At 44.9% G+C, this 24,871-nt stretch overlaps 1 protein-coding gene across 1 annotated transcript in view; it reads left to right on the forward strand.

Moving 5' to 3' along the window:
• Positions 1-23,331, forward strand: part of C9orf72 (C9orf72-SMCR8 complex subunit) — a 118,326-nt gene extending 94,995 nt beyond the window's left edge. Inside the window, exons 8-10 of the mRNA XM_082270714.1 lie at positions 16,530-16,587; positions 19,498-19,607; positions 22,995-23,331. Coding sequence (XP_082126840.1) covers positions 16,530-16,587; positions 19,498-19,607; positions 22,995-23,181 — 355 coding nt within the window. The 3' untranslated portion in view covers positions 23,182-23,331. The remainder of the gene's footprint in view (positions 1-16,529; positions 16,588-19,497; positions 19,608-22,994) is intronic.
• Positions 23,332-24,871: the final 1,540 nt, after the last annotated feature.

Genomic DNA, 24,871 nt, shown 5'->3' on the forward strand with positions numbered 1-24,871 from the left:
ATGGGTAATTACGGTAGTGTCCTTTAATTACGCTGATGGGTAATTACAGTAGTGCCCTTTATTTACACTGACGGATAATTAAGGTAGTGCCCTTTATTTACGCTGACGAGTAATTACCGTAGTGCCCTTTATTTACGCTAACAAGTAATTACGGTAGTGCCCTTTATTTACGCTGATGGGTAATTACGATATAACCCTTTTAATTACGCTTATTGGTAATTACAGTAGTGGCCTTTATTTATGCTGAGCGGTAATTACGGTAGTGCCCTTTAATTATGCTGACGGATAATAACGGTAGTGCCCTTTAAGCTGACGGGTAATTACGGTAGTGCCCTTTATTTACGCTGATGGATAATTACGGTAGTACCCTTTAATTACGATGACGGGTAATTACGGTAGTGCCCTTTAATTACGCTGACGGGTAATTACGGTAGTGCCCTTTATTTATGCTGATGGGTAATTACAGTAGTGCCGTTTAATTATGCTGACGGGTGATTAAGGTAGTGCCCTTTAATTATGCTGATGGGTAATTACGGTAGTGCCCTTTAATTATGCTGAGGGGTATTTATGGTAGTGCCCTTTATTTACGCTGACCAGTAATTACGATAGTGCCCTTTATTTACGCTGACAGGTAATTACGGTAGTGACCTTTACGCTGACGGGTAATTACGGTAGTACCCTTTTAATTATGCCGACGGGTAATTACTTTAGTGCCCTTTATTTACGCTGACGGGTAATTACGGTAGTGCCCTTTATTTACACTGACAGTTAATTACGGTAGTGCCATTTATTTACGCTGACGGGTAATTATGGTAGTGCCATTTAAATACGCTGATGGGTAATTACGGTAGTGTCCTTTAATTACGCTGATGGGTAATTACAGTAGTGCCCTTTATTTACACTGACGGATAATTAAGGTAGTGCCCTTTATTTACGCTGACGAGTAATTACCGTAGTGCCCTTTATTTACGCTAACAAGTAATTACGGTAGTGCACTTTATTTACGCTGATGGGTAATTACGATATAACCCTTTAATTACGCTTAGTGGTAATTACAGTAGTGGCCTTTATGCTGAGCGGTAATTACGGTAGTGCCCTTTAATTATGCTGACGGATAATAACGGTAGTGCCCTTTAAGCTGACGGGTAATTACGGTAGTGCCCTTTATTTACGCTGATGGATAATTACGGTAGTACCCTTTAATTACGCTGACGGGTAATTACGGTAGTGCCCTTTAATTACGCTGACGGGTAATTACGGTAGTGCCCTTTATTTATGCTGACGGGTAATTACAGTAGTGCCGTTTAATTATGCTGACGGGTGATTAAGGTAGTGCCCTTTAATTATGCTGATGGGTAATTACGGTAGTGCCCTATAATTATGCTGAGGGGTAATTATGGTAGTGCCCTTTATTTACACTGACTGGTAATTGCGGTTAGTGTCCTTTATTTACGCTGACGGGTAATTACGGTAGTGCCCTTTATTTACGCTGACCAGTAATTAGGATAGTGCCCTTTATTTACGCTGACAGGTAATTACGGTAGTGACCTTTACGCTGACGGGTAATTACGGTAGTACCCTTTAATTATGCCGACGGATAATTACTTTAGTGCCCTTTATTTACGCTGACGGGTAATTATGGTAGTGCCCTTTATTTAAGCTGACGGGTTAATGCGGTAGTACCCTTTAATTATGCTGACCGGTAACTACGTTAGTGCCCTTTAATTATCCTGACGGGTAATTATGGTAGTGCCCTTTAATTATGCTGACCGGTAACTACGGTAGTGCCCTTTAATTATCCTGACGGGTAATTACAGTAGTGCCCTTTTATTATGTTGACGGGTACTTACGGTAGTGCCCTTTATTTACACTGACGGGTAATTACGGAGTGCCTTTTAATTATGCTGACGGGTAATTACGGTAGTGCCCTTTATTTACGCTGACAGGAAATTACGGTAGTGCCCTTTATTTAAGCTGACGGGTTAATGCGGTAGTACCCTTTAATTACACTGACGGGTAATTACGGTAGTGCCCTTTAATTATGCTGACCGGTAACTACGGTAGTGACCTTCAATTATCCTGACGGGTAATTACGGTAGTGGCCTTTAATTATGCTCACGGGTAATTACGGTAGTTCCCTTTAATTATGCTCACGGATAATAACGGTAGTGACCTTTAATTATGCTCACGGGTAATTACGACAGTGGGTATCCCTGGGCTCATAGGTGGGCATCCCTGGGGTCATAGTGGGCATCCCTGGTGGTTCTAGTGGCATCCCCCCCCCCCCCCGAGGGTCTTCACTGGTAATCAATGATCTGATTACCAGTGACGACCCCCCCCCCCCCCCCCCGTCAGGGGAGCCGCCGATCGGCGCTCCTTTACTTGTGCCTGTCAGGCACGAACTAAAGAAAGCCGATCATCGGCTGTTCCTGTTTACTATGTGACCATCCGTGATTGGACATGGCTGGTCACATGGTAAAGAGCTACGTCAGTAGTCTCTTTACCGAGATCGGAGATGCAGGGTGTCAGACTGACAACGCCGGGGGGCACGCAGAGCTGTATTATCCTGCCGCCGTCATATGACGTCCGGTCAGGATAATACAACCACATTCCCGCCGTCAATCTGTTATAGGGCGGGCGGGAAGTGGTTAATTATGCTGACGGGTAATTACGGTAGTGCCCTTTAACTATGCTGACGGATAATTACGGCAGTGCCCTTTAATTATGCTGATGGGTAATTACGGTAGTACCCTTTAATTACGCTAACGGGTAATTACGGTAGTGCCCTTTAATTATGCTGACCGGTAATTACCGTAGTGCCCTTTAATTATCCTGACGGGTAATTATGGTAGTGCCCTTTATTTACACTGACAGGTAATTACGGTAGTACCCTTTAATTATGCCGACGGGTAATTACGGTAGTGCCCTTTAATTCCGCTAGCGGGTAATTACAGTAGTCCCCTTTATTTACGCTGACGCATAATTAAGGTAGTGCCCTTTATTTATGCTGACAGGTAATTACGGTAATGCCCTTTAATTATGCTGACGGGTAATTACGGTATGTGCTTCTTGCAATATACGTAATAAATAATATTGCCAAAACTCCAATAATAATCAATAAAAATATCAAAACACACATATATATCACTGGTGCATAAATAAAAAAGGTGCCGTAGATATAGTGCATAGAACGTGCTCAAAGGTCCATAAGTGTCCACTTGTGCAAATTCAGCATATAAAGTGCTTGATAGGGTAGTGCCCTTAAATTATGCTGACGGGTAATTACGGTAGTGCCCTTTATTAATGCTGAGGGGTAACTACAGAAGTGCGCTTTATTTACGCTGACGGGTAAGTACGATAGTGCCCTTTATGCTGACCGGTAATTACGGTAGTGCCCTTTATGCTGACCGGTAATTACGGTAGTGTCCTTTTTTTTTTTTACGCTGACAGGTAATTACAGTATCACCCTTTTTTACGCTGACGGGTCATTACAGTAGTGCCCTTTAATTATGTTGATGGGTAATTACGGTAGTGCCCTTAATTTACGCTGATGGTTATTTACGGTAGTGCCCTTTAATTATGCTGACGGGTAATGACGGTAGTGCCCTTTACGCTGATGGGTAAATACGGTAGTGCCCTTTATTTATGCTAAAGGGTAATTACGGTGGTGCCCTTTATTTATGCTGTTGGGTAATTATGGTAGTGCCCTTTATTTACACTGAGGGGTAATCACAGTAGTGCCCTTTATTTACGCGGACAGTTAATTACAGTAGTGCCCTTTATCTACGCTGATGGGTAATTACGGTAGTGCTTTTCATTTACGCTCACGGGTAATTACGGTAGTGCCCTTTATTTACGCTGACAGGTAATTATGGTAGTGCCCTTTAATTATGCTGACGGTTAATAAAGGTAGTGCCCTTTATGCTGACGGTAATTATAGTAGTGCCCTTTATTTTCGCTAAGGGATAATTATGGAAGTGCCCTTTAATTATGCTGACGGGTAATTACGGTAGTGCCGTTTATTTACGCTGCCAGGTAATTGCGGTAGTACCCTTTACGCTGACAGGTAATTACGGTAGTGTCCTTTATTTACGCTGACGGGTAATTATGCTAGTGCCCTCTATTTACGCTGATGGGTAAATACGGTAGTGCCCTTTATTTACGCTGACGGCTAATTACGGTAATGCCATTTATTTCCTCTGACGTGTAAATACGGTAATGCCCTTTATACTGACGGGTAATTAGGGTAGTGCCCTTTTTTACGCTGACTGATGATTACGGTAGTGCCCTCTATGCTAATGGCTAATTACGGTAGTGCTCTTTATTTACACTGATGGGTAAATACGGAGGTGCCCTTTATTTACGCTGACAGGTAATTACGGTAGTGCCCTTTAATTATGCTGACGGGTGATTACGTTAGTGCCCTTTATTTACGCTGACGGGCAGGGCCGGTGCTTCCACTAGGCAAACTAGGCAGCCGCCTAGGGCGCATTGCAACCTAGGGGCGCAGCCATGAGTCGGCACTCTCTGTCCATCATGAATGATCCTTGTGAGCTGAGGGGAGGTGGCGACAGTGGGGGAGGAAGAATGGACAGAGGAAAATGCCAGGTGTCTGGGGCAGTGGCTGAACTACCAGGCCCTGGCTTTCCACCACTGTTGGGGGGGGGGGGGTGGCCAAGAGGCAGGAAGGGAGCCCACAGGAGTGCTGCCTGCATGATGATCCTCTTTGGCTGGAGCTGAGTGGTGTAATCCCTGGGCAGGAAGTGACTCTCTGCACTGAGCTGGTGGCCAGCCGTTCATTTCCCTGGGTCGCTATTAGCAGGGAGCGGAGGAGAGCTGAACCTGACCCCAAGCTTGACACTGGAGGGCGGCACCTTTACTGGAGCAGAAACGACGAGGCACCAGAATGGTCTGAGGAGGTTGGGGATTAGGGATGTGCGGAGTTCTCTGACTGCTGCTTCCCCCTTCACCAGGAGCCGGTTGGAGCTGTGGTGAGCACTGTGTTCCAGAAGAGGAGCATCCTAGGAGAAGGAATCGGCAGTATCACGGTGAAGGAGGGCAGAGTGCGGGCCACTCTCTTCATACCGCCCAGTGAGTGTCCCCAGAACAGGGGATCAGGGTCCCTGGGTGTGACATGGAGGTTCCCTGGTGTGAAAGGAAATCAGGGTCACCAGGTGTGCCATGGGGGATAGGGGTCACCGGGTGTAACAGGGTTTCGGGGTCACCAGGTGTGCCATGAGGAATTTGGGGTCCCTGGGTGTGCCATGGGGGACTGAGATCCCCAGGTGTGCAATGGAGGAACATCAGGGTCCCCAGGTGTGACATGGAAAAACATCAGGGTCTCTGGGTATGACATGGAGGAACATCAGGTGCCCCTGGTGTGACATGGAGGATCATCGGGGTCCCTTGGTGTGGCATAGAGGGACATTAGGGTCCCCAGGTGTGACATGGAGGAATATGGGGGTCACTGTGTATGACAGCATAACATAGAGGAGCCATTAGATCAAGGTCACTGGGTATGACATGGAGGAGTTTTTAACGGTTAATTACGGTAGTACCCTTTATGCTGATGGTTAATTACGGTAGTGCTCTTTATTTACACTGACGGGTAATTACGGAAGTGCCCTTTATTTACGTTGACGGGTAATTACGATAGTGTCCTTTTTATTATGCTGACGGGCAATTACGGAAGTGCCCTTTAATTATGCTGACGGGTAATTACGGTAGTGCCCTTTATTTACGCTGACGGGTAATTACGGTAGTGCCCTTTTATTATGCTGACGGGTTATTACGGTAGTGCCCTTTAATTATGCTGACGGGTAATTACGGTAGTGCCCTTTATTTATGCTGACGGGTAATTACGGTAGTGCCCTTTACGCTGACGTGTAATTACGGTAGTGCCCTTTATTTACGCTGACGGGTAATTACGGTAGTTCCCTTTAACCACTTGCCGACCGCCGCACGACTATCTACGTCGGCGGTCAGCCCCTCACAGGCAAACTAACGTAGGGCTACGTTGCTTGCTTGTGAGGGTCTAGGGAGCGAGCGCGCGCCGCCGGAGGCGCGCTCCCGCGTGGACACGGACCCCCCCGCGCGTGTGACCAGCGGACCCGATGTCTGCCGGCCACTCGGCGATCGGCGGGGGAGAGGGAGAATGTCAGGCAGCTTGTGTAAACAAGCCACCTGTCATTCTCCTCGCTGTAAAGACACTGATCACATGGATCTACTATGTAGATCCGTTGATCAGTGTCCTTACAGCTCAAGCCACAGCCAATCACAGTAGAAAGCACGCCCCTAGGGACACACACAGCCCCTCCCTCCCAAATAAAGTTAACCCCTTCACTATTTTTACAGTAACAGTGCATATATATAGTACTGATTACTGTAGAAATGTCACTGGTAACCCCAAAAGTGTCAAAAATGTCAGTCAAGGGTCCGATCTGTCCGCCGCAATGTCGCAGTACCGCAAAAAAAAACGCAGATCGCCGCCATTACGCGTTAAAAAAAAAACAACAAAAATGACAAAAATCTTTCCCTTTGTTAGTAAACGCGATAACTTTTGCGCAAACCAATCAAAATACGCTTTTTGCGATTTTTTTTTTTTTTTACCAAACATAGGTAGCATAAAACAAATTGGCCGAAAATTAAAAATTTAATTAGTTAAAAAATTTTGATTTTTACATTTTTTTGGGGGGGAATTTCATATAAAAAAATGTGAAAAATATTGCTATTTTTGCAAAATTGACGCTCTTTTTTTGTTTATAGCGCGTGATCAAAAAATCGCACAGGTGATCAAATACCACCAAAAGAAAGCTCTGTTTGTGGGAAAAAAAGGATGCCAAATTCGTTTAGGTACAGCGTCGCACGACCGCGCAATTGTCCGTTAAAGTCACGCAGTGCCGAATCGCAAAATACTCCCTGGTCGGAATGGGGGTAAAATCTTCCGGGGCTTAAGTGGTTAATTATGCTGATGGGTAATTACGGTAGTGCCCTTTATTTATGCTGGTGGGTAATTACGGTAGTGCCCTTTATTTACGCTGACGGGTAATTACAGTAGCGCCCTTTACGCTGACGTGTAATTACGGTAGTGCCCTTTATTATGCTGACGGGTAATTACGGTAGTTACCTTTAATTATGCTCATGGGTAATTACCGTAGTGCCCTTTATTTACGCTGACAGGTAATTACGGTAGTGCCCTTTATTATGCTGACGGGTAATTACGGTAGTGCCCTTTTTCTTTTTTCAAAATTGTGGCTCTTTTTTGTTTATAGCGCAAGAAATAAAAATCACACAGGTGATCAAATACCACCAAAAGAAAGCTCTATTTGTGAGATAAAAAGACATCAATTTTTTTGGGTACAGCATCGCACGACTGCGCAATTGTCAGTTAAAGCAACGCAGTGTTGTGTCGTAAAAAATGGCCTGGTCATTAAGGAGGTAAAACCTTCTGGAGCTGAAGTGGTTAAGCTGGCGGGTAATTACGGTAGTGCCCTTTATTTATGCGGACAAGTAATTGTGGTAGTGCCCTTTATTTACGCTGACGGGTAAATATGGTACAATACAGTACCACCAGCCTTAATGATTGCAGTAAGAGGTTCCTGTCTAGATCTCTATAATCCTTAAAGGGAATAGCCTGGGGAGGAGTCCCATTCACAGTACCCGGAGCTCCATATTGGAAGAGAAGTGTGGAACCTTCCAGCTCATGCACACAGCATCACCCTCATTGTGGGGTTCACTTGGAGCACTCTTCCCTGCCAAGTTCTCACCCTTGCTGTATCCCTAGGCAGCAGAGAAACATGAGCAGCTGCTTTGGATCCAGGGGCACCAAGCAATGACCTGGTTCACAAGGGTTTTTCTCTGTCGCTCATTGACAGACGTAGTCCTCGTTGATTAATAACAACTCGGGTTATACTGCCCTCTACAGGAGTAGGACTAGACAGGAAAGAAAACGTTCTGGCCACACCCTAGGGGCAGTCCCAGAGGGTATATCCTCTCACTTCCTGCTACAGCAAATCAGTTTTTTTCTGTCTAGTTAGGAGTAAGGACCTAGATGCCTTGCTAGGATCTTCGGTCCTGGCAGGATTTTTTTCTTAGAAAGATTTTTTAGACAGCTTTTTTCTCCAGTGTTCCTGTGAGATCTTCAAGCAAGAAAGCTGGAACTGGGCGACGGGCTGGATGTTGAGATCCAGTGGTCACCCCAGTTCAGCCTACGAGCGCGTGCAGGCCATAGCTCCGTGCTGGGTCGGCCGCGACATAGTCCCACTGGACGGGGACTGACCCTGCGAGTTAAACGTCTCGTTTAAACGCCAATGACCATGAGTCACGGCGTCCGTATTGGTCGACAGCCCTCCCACCCCGGTGGAGAGGGGTACTGTCAGGAGTTGGCGCCCGCCTGGTTCCGGTATGGTGAGTAGTATGTTCCCCCTTTTCCCCCTGACGGGTTTGTGGTGAACGCGGGCCCCTCTCTGAAATGGTAAGGATGGGTCTCCCCTCTATCCTATAACATGTCACAGATCCCCCTATTTGAGTGTGATTTTTGTGAACAAGAAACCAGGAGGCTTGGTTTGGGAGCTGACAATCTAATGTCATTTCAAAACTGTAAAGATGACTGAAGTCAGTGGCAGTACTAGAATATTACTGTGGTAGCATAAGGTATCCTACCTGTCAGAGGTTCACAGGGCGATGTCTATGCATGTATAACTGCAGTCCAGATCGCACGGACCGCATGCGGCCCGCCAGGGTCCGGTACCGCCGGCCAGGCTGATCACCATCCAGGGTGAAGTTTGGGGGGCCGATGCACTCCCGCAGGCCGCTAAGCCGAATACAGCATCCCGCAGGCCGCTGCTAAGCCGCCGCTATCCTAACAGGCCGCCGCCATTGTCTTGCAGAGCACACGAGGCCGCCATATTGGCGTAGCCTCGTGTCTCCAGCATGGGGGCGGCCATGTTTGAGGTGACCAAACACCTCGTGGAGCCAGGGGGAGGCGCCGGAAGGCGTGTTAAGGGGCGGAGCCGCCTCCTTTACCCAGGAAATAGGGACAAAGACTTCCTGTCTGTAACAGGACAGCACTGAGCAAGCTGATGAAACCTTCTGTGCATCAGGGATGAGCCTTGGGGTCTCTCTCTCTCTCTGTGGAGTCCAAAAAAGGCAGGTAACACTGAGGGGCGCTGTTGCGACTGGGGGATACAAAAAAAAAAAAACGTTTTTTACTTTGTCATTTTTTGTCGCTTGCAAATGTCTTGTATAATCATTGACCCTGCCGCATAGGTATCCCCACCTGATCCCTTCAAGGTGGCCCCAGGACCCTCCAGTACCCCACTTGTTTTTAATGCATTATCGGCAGTTTTGGAGTCTTTGGTATCCCGGGTGGAGGTGGCCTGTCAGGGACGGGGGTCAAGAAGCGACCCCCGCCTACCCCTATTTTTTATCTGATACTTCAGATACGGATTCGGAGCTGGTCAATGCAGCTGCAGGTCCCTCTTATGGGGCTGTTGTCTCAGGCAATGTCTCCTCAGCAGTGAGGAGAACGTTTCTGCCTCCGCCATAGCACAAGAGTGGTGGATGCACTAGTTGTGTCCGTCCGGGAAACCTTTAGTCTTGAGGTTACACCGGCAGAGGTAGCTGAGACTGAAATTCTTTTTTGGTACTTGTTAGCCTACCAAAAGGGCGAAGGATTTTCCTTTACCCAAATGGGGTCGTTTTGAAACGAACCCCTGTTATTTCCTAACGCATGGAGGGCGGGCGATAAGGCGAAACCCTCCAAAGCCCCTTCAGAGGGTTTTTCAAAGGGCGCTAGTCGGCTAAACAAAAAGTCCGGCTCAGCCAAGCCTGAAGAATACAGCCTGATGCGCCCCTACCCATCTCTGGGGTGGGGGGATGTCTTCACCGGTTTCCGGATCCATGGCTTGCCAGAACCCCGGACTAAGGGGTTCGCGAGGTCATACGGTCAGGATACAGGCACATCGCGGCACATCGCGGATCGGGTGAACAGATTATTGGGTGGGGCTGGGGAAGACCCAGCTGTCATGGTACACGTGGGTACCAATGACATAGGCAGAGGAAGACGGAGAGTCCTTAACGATTTCAGGGACTTAGGCGCTAAGTTGAGGACTAGGACCTCCAAGGTAGTATTTTCCGAAATACTACCGGTACCTCGAGCCACACCAGAGAGGCAGCGGGAGATTAGGGAAGTTAACGAGTGGCTGAGGAGCTGGTGTAGTAAGGAGGGTTTCGGGTTTCTGTAGAACTGGGCCGACTTCTCAGTCGGTCACCGGCTCTTTGGTAGGGACGGATTGCACCTAAATGGGGTGGGTGCAGCCGTACTGGGTGAGAGGATGGCCAAAAAGTTAGAGGGGCTTTTAAACTAGGGAATGGGGGGGAGGGTACAGATGTAGAATTAGCCAGTGGAAAGCAAGTTTCAGAGGGCAGAAATGGGGGCATTAGCGGTAGGGTGTTCGGAGCCCCTATACCCAGGGTGGGTACGGGGAAAAATCAAGAGAGCAGCCTAAAAACATCAAAATTTCGAGGCTTATATACCAATGCCAGAAGCCTGGCCAACAAGATGGGAGAGCTGGAGCTGCTGATGTTTGAGGAGGACTTAGATTTTGTGGGGATAACTGAGACTTGGTTTGACAGCTCTCATGACTGGATGGCGACCATTCAGGGGTATTCCCTTTATCGCAGAGATAGAGAGGGTAAAAAAGGGGGAGGGGTATGTTTGTATATTAAGAACAGTATACAGGTAAATATGAGGGATGATATTAATAATGGAGCTATGGACGAGGCAGAATCCCTATGGGTAGAGCTTCAAAGGAAAGGCACGGTGGGGAAGGTAATATTGGGCGTATGCTATAGGCCCCCCAACCAGAGGGAGGAGGGTGAGGCGGACCTCATGTTACAGATAGGATTGGCAGCAAGGATGGGAAATGTCATTATAATGGGGGACTTTAATTATCCTGATATAGACTGGGCAGAAGGAACCGCGCATTCAGCCAAGGCTCAGCAGTTCCTAAATGTTTTGCAGGACGATTTCATGGGTCAGATGGTGAATGCACCGACAAGAAACAATGCGGTACTTGACCTACTGATTACCAACAATACAGACCTGCTCACGGATATAGAAATACGGGACAACTTAGGGAACAGTGACCATAGGTCAATTGGTTTCAGTATTAATTACAGTAATAGGAAACACAAGGGTAATATAAGGACACTGAATTTCAAAAGAGCCAATTTCCCTAAACTGCGCTCGCTGCTAGAAAATATCAAATGGGATAGAACCCTGGGAACAAAGAACACGGAGGAAAAATGGGAGTGCTTCAAGAGCATACTTAACAAGGGGGTGGGCCAGTGCATTCCACAGGGAAATAAATTTAAAAGAGCAAAACTAAACCCTGGGTGGCTAAACTCCAACATAAAAATGTATATTAGAGCTAAAGAAAAGGCCTTCAAAAAATACAAGACTGAGGGGTCATTGGCAGCATTTAAGCATTACAAAGAGTGTAATAAGAAATGTAAAGATGAAATCAGGGCGGCTAAAATAGAACACGAGAGACATATAGCGGAGGAGAGTAAAAAGAACCCCAAGAAATTCTTTAAGTATATAAACAGTAAGAAAGCGAGGCCAGAACACATTGGCCCCATAAAAGATGATAAAGGAAAAATGGCCACTGAGGACAGAGAAAAGGCGGAAGTGTTAAATAATTTCTTTTCTTCAGTCTTCACAAAGGAATCGGAGGGCTACACGAACCCCGCTTGTAAGGCCGAACTAAATAATACACCTCAGGAAGTGCCGCCATGGCTAACAGAGGATAGACTTAGAGCTAAACTAGAGAAACTTAACATAAATAAATCCCCGGGACCGGATGGCTTGCACCCAAGGGTTCTAAATGAGCTCAGTCAGGTGATTGCCAGACCATTATTCTTGATCTTTAAGGATAGTTTACAGACAGGTATGGTGCCAGCTGATTGGAAAAAAGCCAACGTGGTACCAATATTTAAAAAGGGGCCGAGATATATCCCGGGTAACTATAGGCCGGTCAGCCTAACATCAGTAGTCTGCAAAATTTTGGAGGGGATGATAAGGGACCACATACAAGACTTTAGTAATGAAAACGGTATTATAAGTAGTAATCAGCATGGATTCATGAAAAATCGTTCATGCCAAACCAATCTATTAACCTTCTACGATGAAGTGAGCTGCCACTTAGATAAAGGTAAGCCTGTGGATGTGGTGTATCTGGACTTTGCAAAGGCCTTTGACACCGTTCCCCACAAACGCTTACTGTACAAACTAAGGAAGGTAGGTATGGACCATAAGGTGAGTACCTGGATAGAGAACTGGCTCCAGGGGAGAGTACAGAGGGTGGTGATTAATGGGGAGTACTCGGATTGGGCGGGTGTGGAAAGTGGGGTCCCCCAGGGTTCTGTCCTGGGACCAATCCTGTTTAATTTATTCATAAATGATCTAGAGGAGGGGATATCTAGTACAATCTCAGTATTTGCAGATGATACTAAATTAGGCATGCCAATATCTTCTATGCAGGATGTGGAAATCTTGCAAGCAGACCTGAACAAAATAACGGGGTGGGCAACTACATGGCAGATGAGATTTAATGTAGAAAAATGTAAAGTAATGCACTTGGGGGCCAGAAACCAGAAAGCAAGCTACTCACTAGGGGGGGAACCTCTGGGTGAGTCTAGGATGGAAAGGGACCTGGGGGTACTGGTAGACAACAGGCTTGGAAGTGGCATGCAATGCCAAGCCGCTGCAAGCAAAGCCAACAGAATACTGGGTTGTATAAAAAAGGGGATTCACTCCAGAAATAAAGAGATTATTCTTCCACTCTACAAGACTCTGGTCCGGCCACATCTGGAGTATGCTGTCCAGTTCTGGGCACCGGTCCTCAGGAAGGATGTGCTGGAACTGGAGAAAGTCCAGAGAAGGGCAACAAAAATAATTAGGGGAATGGAGGACATCGGCTATGAGGAAAGACTACAAGCACTGAACCTATTCTCTCTGGAGAAGAGACGCTTGAGGGGGGATATGATATCAATGTACAAATACTGTACTGGCGACCCTAGCATAAGGAACAAACTATTTAGAGTAAGGGAATACAATAAGACACGTGGCCACTCACTAAAACTAGAGGAAAGGCGGTTTAACCTTAAAGTGCGTAAGGGGTTCTTCACTGTAAGAGCGGTAAGGATGTGAAATTCTCTTCCGCAAGCAGTTGTATCAGCGGGGAGCATTGATAGTTTCAAAAAACTATTGGATGGACACCTTAAAGACCACAACATACAGGGGTATACAATGTACGGTTAAAAGCAAACACACACACATAGGTTGAACTGGATGGACTTGTGTCTTTTTTCAGCCTCACTAACTATGTAACTATGTAAGGATCGAGTTTCGATCACTTCCACCGGTACGATTCTTCCCTTCTAACATTGAACGGTTTCAGGGGTTCTATTCGAACCTGTTCACAATGCCCAGGAAAGAGGGCAAGGTGCGTCCAATTCTGGACTTGGGGAAAGATGGAATCCATCCGAACAGTGGTGGCCTCCCTGCATCAGGGGGAGTTCCTGGCATCCATAGACATTTAGGAGGCCTATCCTTATATCCCCATCATCGCAGGACATCAGCGTTTTCTTCGCTTTCCCAAAGATCATCCCTGGTTCCCACCAGGAGACTGAACTATCTGGGCCTAATGTTGGATACATCCTGGGCAAGAAAGTTTCTCCTTGCGGAGAAACTCCAGAAGGTTCAGTCAACGATTCGGATGTTGCTGTCCGTCAATTGGCTGGGACTGATGGTGGCCTTCTTAGAGGCAGTACCGTATACCCAGTCTCATACCCGAATTCTCCTGAAGGAGATTTTTTTCTAATGGAATCAGAATTCCGATTTCCTGGACAATCGGATCCGGTTGAGCGAGCGGACCAGGAAGTCTCTGATGCTCAACCAGGGGAAGTCATTCCTTCCGATAGCATCCAGGTTACCAATAGGGTATCGGAACTGAGAGCGATCAGATTTTGTCTGATTTACTGGACCGAGCAGCTCTAGAGCAGCCCGATTCGGATCCAATCGCACTATGCCACGGTCGTGACTTATGTCAAGAAAGGGGCACTTAGAGTGTCCTGGTAGCCATCGAAGCGACTAGCATCTTTCATTGGACGGAACAGTTTGTTCCGGATCTCCCAGCAGTGTTCACTCCGGGGGTGGGAAATCGGCAGGCAGATTATTTCAGCCATCAGATTCTGGATCAAGGGGTATGGCCTCTTCATCCAGAGGTTTTTCACTGGCTGTCCCTTCATTGGGGCACCCCGGATGTGGATCTGTTGGCACCTTGGCTCAACAGGAAGGTGCGGAGGTTTGCAGCTCACACCCGCGATCCTCTAGCGGACGCAGCAGAAACGCTGATCGCCCCTTGGGAGCAGTATCAGCTACGGCATGCCTTCCATCCTCTCAAGTTACTGCGGGAACTTCTTCGCAGGATAGAGGTGGAGGGAATTCCAGTTATTCTGGAAATTCCGGACTGACCTCGTCGAGCCTGGTACGCCGACTTGGTGAGGCTAGTCGCAGACGCCTCTTGGAGACTTCCTCTCAGGGAGGATTTGCGGTCTCAGGGACCGATCTTCCATCTTGCTTTACAATCGCTTGCTTAATGGCCTGGCCATTGAGACCCAGGTACTGAAGGACAAGGGAGTGTCAGCTTCAGTTATTCCTACCTCTAGTTAAAGCAAGGAAAGCGACTTCCAGCACAGAGAAGTCTTATATGGCGTGGTGTGAATCTTTTGGATTTCCCCCACATACCTATTCGGTGACCCGAATCTTGGTCTGTCTGCAACAAGGGGTTGAGCAGAAACTGTCCTTGAGCACTATCAAGGGTCAGGTTTCAGCGTTAGCAATCTTCTTTCAGAAACCTTTGGCTAATCATTCCTTGGTGCGGAATTTCATCCAGGGGGTGCGACATCTGGCTCCGCCAGTGCGCGCACCCTTACCGCCTGGGATCTTAATTTAGTGTGGTCGGTTCTTCAGAAACTTCTCTTTGAAGATATTAGGGAGATTCCCTTGCTTACATTATCCCAGAAGGTGGCCTTCTTGGTGGCCATTACTTCTGCACGCAGGGTGTCAGAACTGGCCGCATTATCTTGACGTTCCCCATATCTGGTGGTTCATAGGGATAAGGTGGTTCTTCTTCCAGATCCATCCTTCCTTCCTAAGTGGTTTTCAGAGTTTTCATCTGAATAAAAAGATTGTGTTACCTTCCCCGTGTCCTAAGACTAGCCATCCTTGGGAGTTGGAATTACACTCCTTGGATGGGGTTCAGAAGGATACACTTGACTACTACGAACTTGTTTTCGTAAGACGGACTCACTTTTTGTGATCACGGATAGCCCTTGAAGGGGGTTGCCTGTGTCTGCCGCGACCATATCTAGATGGACCAGTCAGACGGTGGTACAGGCTTATTCTATTAAGGGTCGGAATCCTCCGTTCCCTGTTAAGGCGCACTCTACTCGGGCGCCTAGTGTCTCCTGGGTCTTCCGCCATCAGGCATCAGCGATCCAGGTTTTCAAGGCGATGACTTGATCGTCGGTTCATACCTTTACAACATTTTATAAAGTTGATGTGATGGCATTGTCAGATGCCTCTTTTGGCCACAAGGTTCTGCAGGCTGCAATCTGAGGAGACTGTTGGTCTACCTCAAGGGTTTGTTGGGTGTTTCACTTAGGTCTCATCTTTTTGCTCGATGAGTCCTTGATGCTTCTGGTTGGCTCCGGTTGGGCCTTCTGGATTTTGATTTCTGTTATCCCACCCCTCATTTGTGGTACTGCTTTGGGACGTCCCGAGTTGTTATTAATCAACGAGGACTACGTCTGTCAATGAGCGACAGAGAAAAATTGATTTTTGTAAAATCTTACCGTAAAATCCTTTTCTCTTAAGCTCATTGACAGACGTAGTACCCGCCCCTCTGTTTTTGAGTTGGGTTGGGTTAAATTCTCTAAACACTGCTTTGTGACATAACTGATTTGCTGTAGCAGGAAGTGAGAGGATATACCCTCTGGGACTGCCCCTAGGGTGTGGCCAGAACGTTTTCTTTCCTGTCTAGTCCTACTCCTGTAGAGGGCAGTATAACCCGAGTTGTTATTAATCAACGAGGACTACGTCTGTCAATGAGCTAAGAGAAAAGGATTTTACGGTAAGATTTTACAAAAATCCATTTTTTTCTTCAGTTCCTATGATTACCTGGCCACCAGGGATTGTTAAGCCTAGCCTTGTTTGCTTATAAAATATGTCCATAAGTGACCAGTGAACATCTAAGAAATGTCAGGCTCCCCTACGGTAGTGTCACTGAAGTAGAAGCTACTTTGTTCCAAATACAAACAAGCTGCCAGGACACCCCACCTTGAATCTGCTCTGCGCTAATTGGGTTTCACCTGAATTAGTTAATGTTTAGAGACCATAAATGTGCTTTGATCTGAATTTTGGCATAATAGTAATCTTTTTAAATAATTTTTTCTTTATCCAGGAATATTTTTCAAGACATCCTACATAGAGACACATTTGTCAGAAACTTCTTAGAGCAGGTAATATTTCTAAGAAACCTCTTTTTGGAATAGGGGGGCGTGGAATTTCTTATTGTCCATCATTTATGCAGTATAACACCGTCATCTCTTCTGGTGCCTTGGAAATTGTGTGGCTTTGCTGTAGCATGAACTAAAGATGTGAACCTGGTGTGATGTTACCCACTCCTAGGATAGGTTTGAAAACAAATGGCATACTCTGCAGCAGACTACGTTTAAAACTTAAGGTGATAATAAGAACACACTGTTTAATTTACAGTGTTCCTTCTCTTTCTGTATGGTGATGATGGCACTGTAATAAATTATTTTAATTAAAAAAAAAAAAATCGAAGTACCTTTTTACTAATTGATATACAGCTGTCACATGACTCGGCTCTTTCCCAGCCTGTCTGCAGGGAAACATAAACCGGAGGAGCTTCTAGCCCTCTGCTGCTGGTCACATGTTCAACATTTTTAAAAACAGTCTTTGGAATACAGAGTAAAAATAAATATCAATAAACCGTTTTAGAGAAAAGGAGGGAACCCCCGATTGTTTGGGACTATGAATGCCACTCGACACTACAAGACAAGACTAAAGAGTAAAAAATATCAAAACTTTATTTTTATACAGAGGAGGAAAAAATATATATAACAAATAAACAATGGTACACAGAAAAAGCTAAAAATTGCATGCAAGGACAGATCACCCTCAATATGGAAGACTCCAAGGTACAAATGGTGAGGAGAACCGGAAAAGACCCTACGCGTTTGGGTAAATACCCTTCTTCGGGGGTCAGCCAGAGTTCAAAACACGAAATGTGCCATTAGGGTCTTCATAAGGATGGGGATGAGCTGTCGTTTAAAAACCGGTAAGTATACCAGTAGAGAAGAATGCCTGATTTCCAATAAGCACATAGTTTAATGGTTAAGTATACTTAGAAAGACCAAAGATGGCTACAGTGCCGTGAGCCAGTTGGCGCCACAATGATCCACAAACGGTCCAATAGGGACAACCCCAGTGGATTCCTTTAGAGGGGTGTATAGAGGAGTATTATAAACCTGTAATATACGAGTAGACACATGGCAAGAGGTCATGCGGATGTGGAAAAGTGGTTGTCTGCCCGGAATACGAAGTATATATTAAAGTGTGGACATCTGTAATCTATGCTGCCATCTCCAGCACGGATTACAGATGTCCACGTAATGTGTGCTGAAATGGCCAGTTGCAGTTTCCATCAGAAGCATATGTGACAGGGTGAAAACGGGGACGAAGCATTGTCATCTTATATAGAAGTGTCTGAACAAGGACCTTCATGGCTAGTTTAATGAAAACAGCAGGAAATCACATTAGCATGTTAAAGATTTTATGAGATTTTAGAGCTCTGGTTTAATAATTCCCTAATATGTCTAATCTGTGCTGTTTTAACATGAGAATGCAGCCAATTCTTTTTCCTAGTTTCCAGTGGCTTATAAATAAAATGCATCACTGGGTATGCTTTTATTCTGTGCAGTTCACTAGGATATTCTAGAGGGCTTCCTTTTATCTCCAAGGCTCTTTCTGTTATTAAAATTCATTTAATTTATCTTCTCAAACTTGCATGTTGTCGTAGGCTTTTCTTTACCAATGTTATTTTCAATGCATTTTGTGAGCGTTTAATCGACCCTGTCCCTAAAATGAAATGGCAAAAATATTTTCCTCATAAAAGAAAATTGTAAATATTCACCTATCCTACGCCTGTGACATCAAACTCTACTCTTATACTAAAAAGAAATTGTCCATAGAAGTCTGCTGAGGACTGACTCTTTTAGGAGCATTGATCCCTTGGTCCCCCACAGTGCTCGGTGGTTGAGTTGGTGTCATGGTTCCCCACAGTGCTCGTGGTTGGGTTGATTTCATGGACCCCTGGAGTGCTCGTGGTTGGGTTGATTTCATGGACCCCTAGAGTGCTCGTGGTTGGGTTGATTTCATGGACCCCTAGAGTGCTCGTGGTTGGGTTGATTTCATTGACCGCTAGAGTGCTCGTGGTTGGGTTGATTTATGGACCCCTAGAGTGCTCGTGGTTGGGTCGATTTCATGGTCCCCTCACAGTGCTTGTAGTTGGATTGATTAAATGGTCCCATCACAGTGCTCGTTGTTGAGTTGATTTCATGGTCCCCTCACAGTGCTCGTGGTTGGGTTGATTTCATGGTCCCCTCACAGTGCTCGTGGTTGGGTTGATTTCATGGTCCCCCACACTGCGTGGTGGTACTTCCACATCACTGTGGTCGCCACTCCCAGAAGCGTTTCTCAGTTGATGACTCCTATTCTTCAGCAGAGTAGGACGTGCCGCAGGAAAGGTGAATATTTACACTTTCCTTTTACAGGGGAAAGCTTTTCTGTCATTTCATTTTTGTGACCGGTTGTTTTTTTTCATGCCATGAAATTTCCATGCCTACATTGTATTTTGGCCACTTTTCTCTCTGCCGTTCACCATTCATTTATTAAAGCAGAACTAAACTGAGAGAAGTACTCACCTCCTCATTCTTGCGATGCAGTGGTTAAACTCCTTACCAGCCATTGTTATCTTCTCCCTGGCTATTTCTGTGTGGCTGGTTTTCTCTTGATTGGCCACTTGTGGAATGGCGTCATCCGTACATTTGTTCGGGAGTTCGTCCTCCCAGCACAGCCGGAGTGTGCCGAGAAAGTAAACTGAGCTGTACATTCAATAGAAGATTGTATGCAGGCAGGTAAGTGTTTTTTATTACAATAAAGATCTGCTTGCTTGCAGTTTTCTTTATTGTTTACCTTTGTTTCCACGTTAAGTGTGGTGGTCTGAAGTTATGACAAAATGAATGTATTAATATATAGATGGATATACAAGATATATTTTATTTGTTGAAATGGTCAATGAGGCATTTCATCTGGAAGAAACGCTCTCTTTTTTTTTTTTCTAGGTATTCCATTTGAAACCAAACTTATCTCTAAGAAGCACTTTTCTGGCACAGTTTTTACTAATACTTCACAGAAAAGCTCTTACTCTAATAAAATATATTGAAGATGACACGTAAGTTTTCCATGTTTGTCATTGCTACCATAATAATGCCAGTAATGGTATAGTGTATAGTCCATCAATTTGACAGGTAGCCTTACCAACCAGTAGTAAGGTATGGGATGTGGGAGGGGCTGGGTCAGAGTCGGAGACCATAGGGACTAGTTGTCATTTTCTTATCAATGCCCCGATTTTCCACTGGGTGGAACACTGGTAAACCACAGACACAAATGCAAGCAACTGGAGCAGAGGGCTAAAGAATGTAAGAGACAGTTTGTCTTGTTTTCTGAAAATTTTCAGTAGGATTTTAAATGCTTTCTCAATCTCTGATTTCTCTTCTGTTTGATCTGGACAAGAAGTGAGAAGAAATCCTAATAAGGACACAGGGAGAAAAAAATTACTGACAGAGGTTCTAAACCTTCCTTAAAGTGGAGTTCCACCCGAAAGTGGAACTTCTGCTCATTTGCTTCCTCCCCCCCTCCGGTGCCACATTTGGCACCTTTCAGGGGGCAGGGGGGAACGGGTACCTGTTTATGACAGGTACCCTTCCCCCACTTCCGGGAGACAGTGCTGCGGTGCTGTTCCCTTGGAAGTTTGGCCCCCTCCTCCTCCCCCCCGCCGCCGAGCCAATCCGAATGCGCAGCGCGCTTCGCGCATGCGCAGTAGGGACCCGCCCGTGAAGCTGCAAGGCTTCACTGCCGGGTTCCCTTACTGGCAATGGCGGCGGCAGCACCCAACAGCCGATGGAGACATCGGCTGCGGTGCTGACATAGCTGGACTCCAGGACAGGTAAGTGTCCTAATATTAAAAGTCAGCAGCTACAGTATGTGTAGCTGCTGACTTTTAATTTTTAAGGGGGGGGGGTGGAACTCCGCAGAACACCGCTTTAAGTCTAGTACACGGCCCGAATTTTGGGCAGAATCGCCGGTTCAATAGAAATTGGCCGACATTCGGCCTGTGTGTACTGCAATCGGTCCAACAGGAGCTGGCAAAACAGTTGATGGGGCATGACTGAAAGGGTCTGTCGATCAGCTTCTGATCAGCACTCTCAGCCAATAACAATCCCCCTGCCAGGATACAATAGAACAGCAGGGGAGATCGCTGTACTAATGTTGGAGCACAGCGGCTCCTCCTGAGCTGTCAGTTTTTTTTGTTTTTTTTTTGTTAAGCTCTGCAGGGTTGAACGACAAAAAAAACTACTAGTGTCTACCAGGCTTTAGTCCTGGAATTTGCGTTTTATTGCTGCTTGTGGCCCCATTGCAGAATTTCGCTTCATTTCCAATTCTAAAACCATACAGGAAGGAAGGAGTGTCTTCCTCACTTCCTGGTCTCTCTGACACCAATTTAAGCAGACATATTTAAAATAGGGGACTCGGAAAGCAATTAACATTTGACAGGATTTGTAGCTTTTTTTTCAGGTTTTGGAGGGGTCAGTGGATGTCTGGGCATTTGCTGAGCTTTTCCATTTACTTGAATGTGTAGCATTCAGCGGGTGACATTTCATGTCGTGTAAACATTGCTGCAAGTGTGCAGCATCATGCCCGCAGCATGTAAACACCCCCCTCTGCGCCTATTGCAGCTTGGCCGGCATTGAAATTGTGGCTCAACCGTGCTTTTGTGCCATCCCATCCCCCCTCTCTCCCCCCAACTGTAAGTCTGAATGAAGCCTTATTGTGCCCTGCACAGAGAACCAGAAGCACTTTGTCAGAAGAAGTTGATTCCTCAGGTTATTAAATTCAAATACAAAATATTTGACAAGTATTAAACAGACTATTTATTAAAACTATGTACTAAATAAAAATGTAAAAAAATAAATAAAAACTGTGAGGCCTTACAGCCCATTTACACTGCCGTGACAGGATTTTGTGGGGCGACCTGTGAAGTCGCGGTGCACAGCGTGCACCGTGACCTCGGCGCGACTTGCACGGACTTCATATAATTGTAGTCAATGCAAGTCGCCTCCAGGTCGCTCCTATTAGAACGGGTCCTGTACTATTCAATGGCGAGCGACCGACCGCGACTTGTCAGGCGACCAAGTCGCCTGACAAGTCGCACTAGTGTGAATGGACCCTAAAAAAGAAAAGTTAAATATTTTTAAATAGTCTAATTGATCAATAAAGTCAAATTACCTAAAGCTCATCGATCCTGCTAAATTTTGCCTGAACATCAAAAGGGTTAAAGGAGTCCAACTGTTTTTTTTTTTTTTTTTTGTCAATTTAATAGAAAACATTTACGCAACATTTACGCAGACTATTTATTAAAACGTTGTACCAAATAAAAATAAAAACTGTGTGAGGCCTTAAAAAGAAAAATATTTTTAGATAGTCTGATCAAATAAAGTCAAATTACCTAAAGCACATAGATCCTGCTACATTTTGCCTGAACATCAAAAGGGTTAAAGGAGTCCAACTGTTTTTTTTTTTTTTTTTGTCAATTTAATAGAAAACATTTACGCAGGCTATTTATTAAAACTATGTACCAAATAAAAACTGTGTGAGGCCTTAAAAAAAAAAATATTTTTAAATAGTCTGATCAAATAAAGTCAAATTACCTAAAGCACATAGATCCTGCTAAATTTTGCCTGGACATCAAAAGGGTTAAAGGAGTCCAACTGTTTTTTTTTTTTTCTCTCTCTCTCCCATGTAGGGTTTTTTTTATTCATTATTTCTTCATGCATCTCTTCAGCAAATGATAATTTCTAATAGTGGTCTATTGTTCCCTGATATCAGCAAACAATACATTATTATTGCAGTGGCTTTTATACTGAAGATGAAGGGCAAAGCAGAACTGGATTAGCTTTGCCATGCTACAAGGTGACCATCTGAGCTCATAGGAAATCTCAGAGATGCCACAGGGATTTCTCACACACTTGCGATGTGTAAGCTTCCATGGTGTTTCATTGGAGAGGCACCGCGTGAAGCCACGATGTACACGGTAAAGGAGGAACACAGCAGATAATAAAAAGGATAGTAGAGAATGTGCTAAATAAGCAGGTGTCCTGTCACAGTGTATGTATGTATGTATGTCTGGTGATCCTCCTGAAAAGCTATCCCTATATGCACCTGATAAATAATAGGTAGACATGGCAAGGTATTACTTCACTGACCAGCAGACTGATATGCATCCAGTGCTAATATTGATTTCTTGAATAAATATGCTCTGTATAAGAATTGTATAAAACCCCTTGTGAAATCTATTTCTTGTTATCTTTTATAAATTGTTATGTGCATCTATAATTAAGATATTGGACCAATCCTAACAGAAAATGACGAATGTGTTGATATTGTATAGGCGTTCATTAATGGAACACCTTTGGTACAGCGCTAGAAACACAAATGTCTGAAAGCCCTGACTCCTATTTTTGTTTTTCTGTGTTCTGATGTTTTGTTCTTTGTTTTCTAGACAAAAGGGGAAGAAAGTGTTCAAATCTCTGCGCAGCTTGAAAACCGATCTGGATCTGACAGCAGAGGGCGATCTCAACATAATTATGGCTTTAGCTGAAAAGATCAAACCAGGACTTCACTCGTTTATTTTTGGGAAACCTTTTCACACAAGTATGCAGGAGCGTGATGTACTAATGACATTTTAACACTGAATCCCCACTTGAAAGGACTTTTAGAATTGCGCAGTATTCTGGGAAAGCTGGGGCCATTGTCTCAAGGAAGAAGATATTTTTACTTGCTCGAAGTGGTTTATGCAGTTATGCTGCCTTCTTGTTATGTAGATTTACCAGTGATTTTTAGTGATAGTAGCTACTATCTCATTTTTTTTCCCTTTTGTGAAGCATGCATAGTTTTTGTTGCATCTAATGCACACTTTAGATATCTCTAAATCTGTGCATAATCGATTAAATGTGAACAAACGTGACTACTAAGTTAAAGCTGAAATCCAGGAAGATATAAAACACACACATGCAGTTATGTATTTTTTATTACGTCATTAAATGTATGTCTTTTTAAATGCAGACAGCTTAGGTATCCTGGTAGTGGCCTCCTGCAGTCCCTTCCCTGTGCAGCGAAGCTCAGACTGGGTGAGGTAGAAGCAACACAAGAGGTCATTTAGGTGGGTTGCAGTGCTAATATGCCAACATGAAACAAGCCAATATGTGCAGAGAGATTGGGTCATTCACCTGCTGTTTTCCCTTTCACTGCCCAGTCACAGAATGGGGAAGGGACAAGACCTGTAAGTACTAAGGAACTGAAGCATAGAAAAAACCTGCCAGGCATGTAAATCTCTAAAATTGATGGATAGAAATGTAAATGTTTTGGCAGGTAAAGCAGATCCCCTGTATAAATGTTATCTGTATATTTGGCTGTTTGCCTGATGTTCAGCTTTGAAGTATATGTGAACCCTCATCTTGTAAAATAACCCATTCAGTTTAAAATAGAAATGAAAAGCAAACATGTAAAAAAAAAAACACACCCTCTGTTCTCAGCTGCATAAGGCGCTCAGGGGGAGGAAACAGCAGCTCACCGATCTTCCCAGTGAATGGGTGTATGGAGGGGGGTTAGCACAAGCCTTATCGTTGGATTAGCTCTCAGCACAGCCAGAAAACTGACTACTCTGTGCTCTCCTGCTAGTGTGGTCAGTTTTTATTATGGAAAGCAGAGGGACCGACAAACACCAGGGATTTCATACAATAAAGCAATACAAAGAAGAGGTTACTTTCTCATGCAAGTACATGGTACAGCAGGCACATATCAGGAATATGAAATGTTGGATTTATGCATTCTTTAATGAAGAATATTTCTGTGAAACAAAGACTTATTTGCACTTTTTCCCGGGAAACATGCTACCATTGCTAACTAAAGAACTGGTTGTGACTCAAATTCTGCTTAATGGGCTAGCGATCATACCACAATAATAAATAAATAAACCCACTTGTTGTGAAGGGGTTAAAAGCTAAATGCATGTCGTATATTTGTATATTTTCGCAATGCGACCACTTTTGTGAAATCAACCTCACAGGGTTTATTGAATAAAGACTGCTGCTCCTTCTCCAAAGGTGAAGGGCTGGACTTGCTGACCTCAAGTTTTTTTTTTCTAGCAGGGTAAATTCCTTATTTTCCATTGAGGGATACAATATTGTAGAAATGTCTGATATGGGTTATACTGCTGCCTCATTGATGTTTGGATACTGGCAAAACTAAAATGGTAAGCAAAGCAAGTATCTAGCACAGCATAATCCTTCAAATCTTTCCTTAAGGCTCCGTTCACATCTAGGCGTTTTGGGGCGTTTTTGGGGAGTTTTTCTGCTCTAGGATCAGCTCTCAAAACGC

Source organism: Pelophylax lessonae (assembly GCF_965119305.1).
Source record: "Pelophylax lessonae genome assembly, chromosome: 1".
Lineage (NCBI taxonomy): Eukaryota > Metazoa > Chordata > Amphibia > Anura > Ranidae > Pelophylax > Pelophylax lessonae.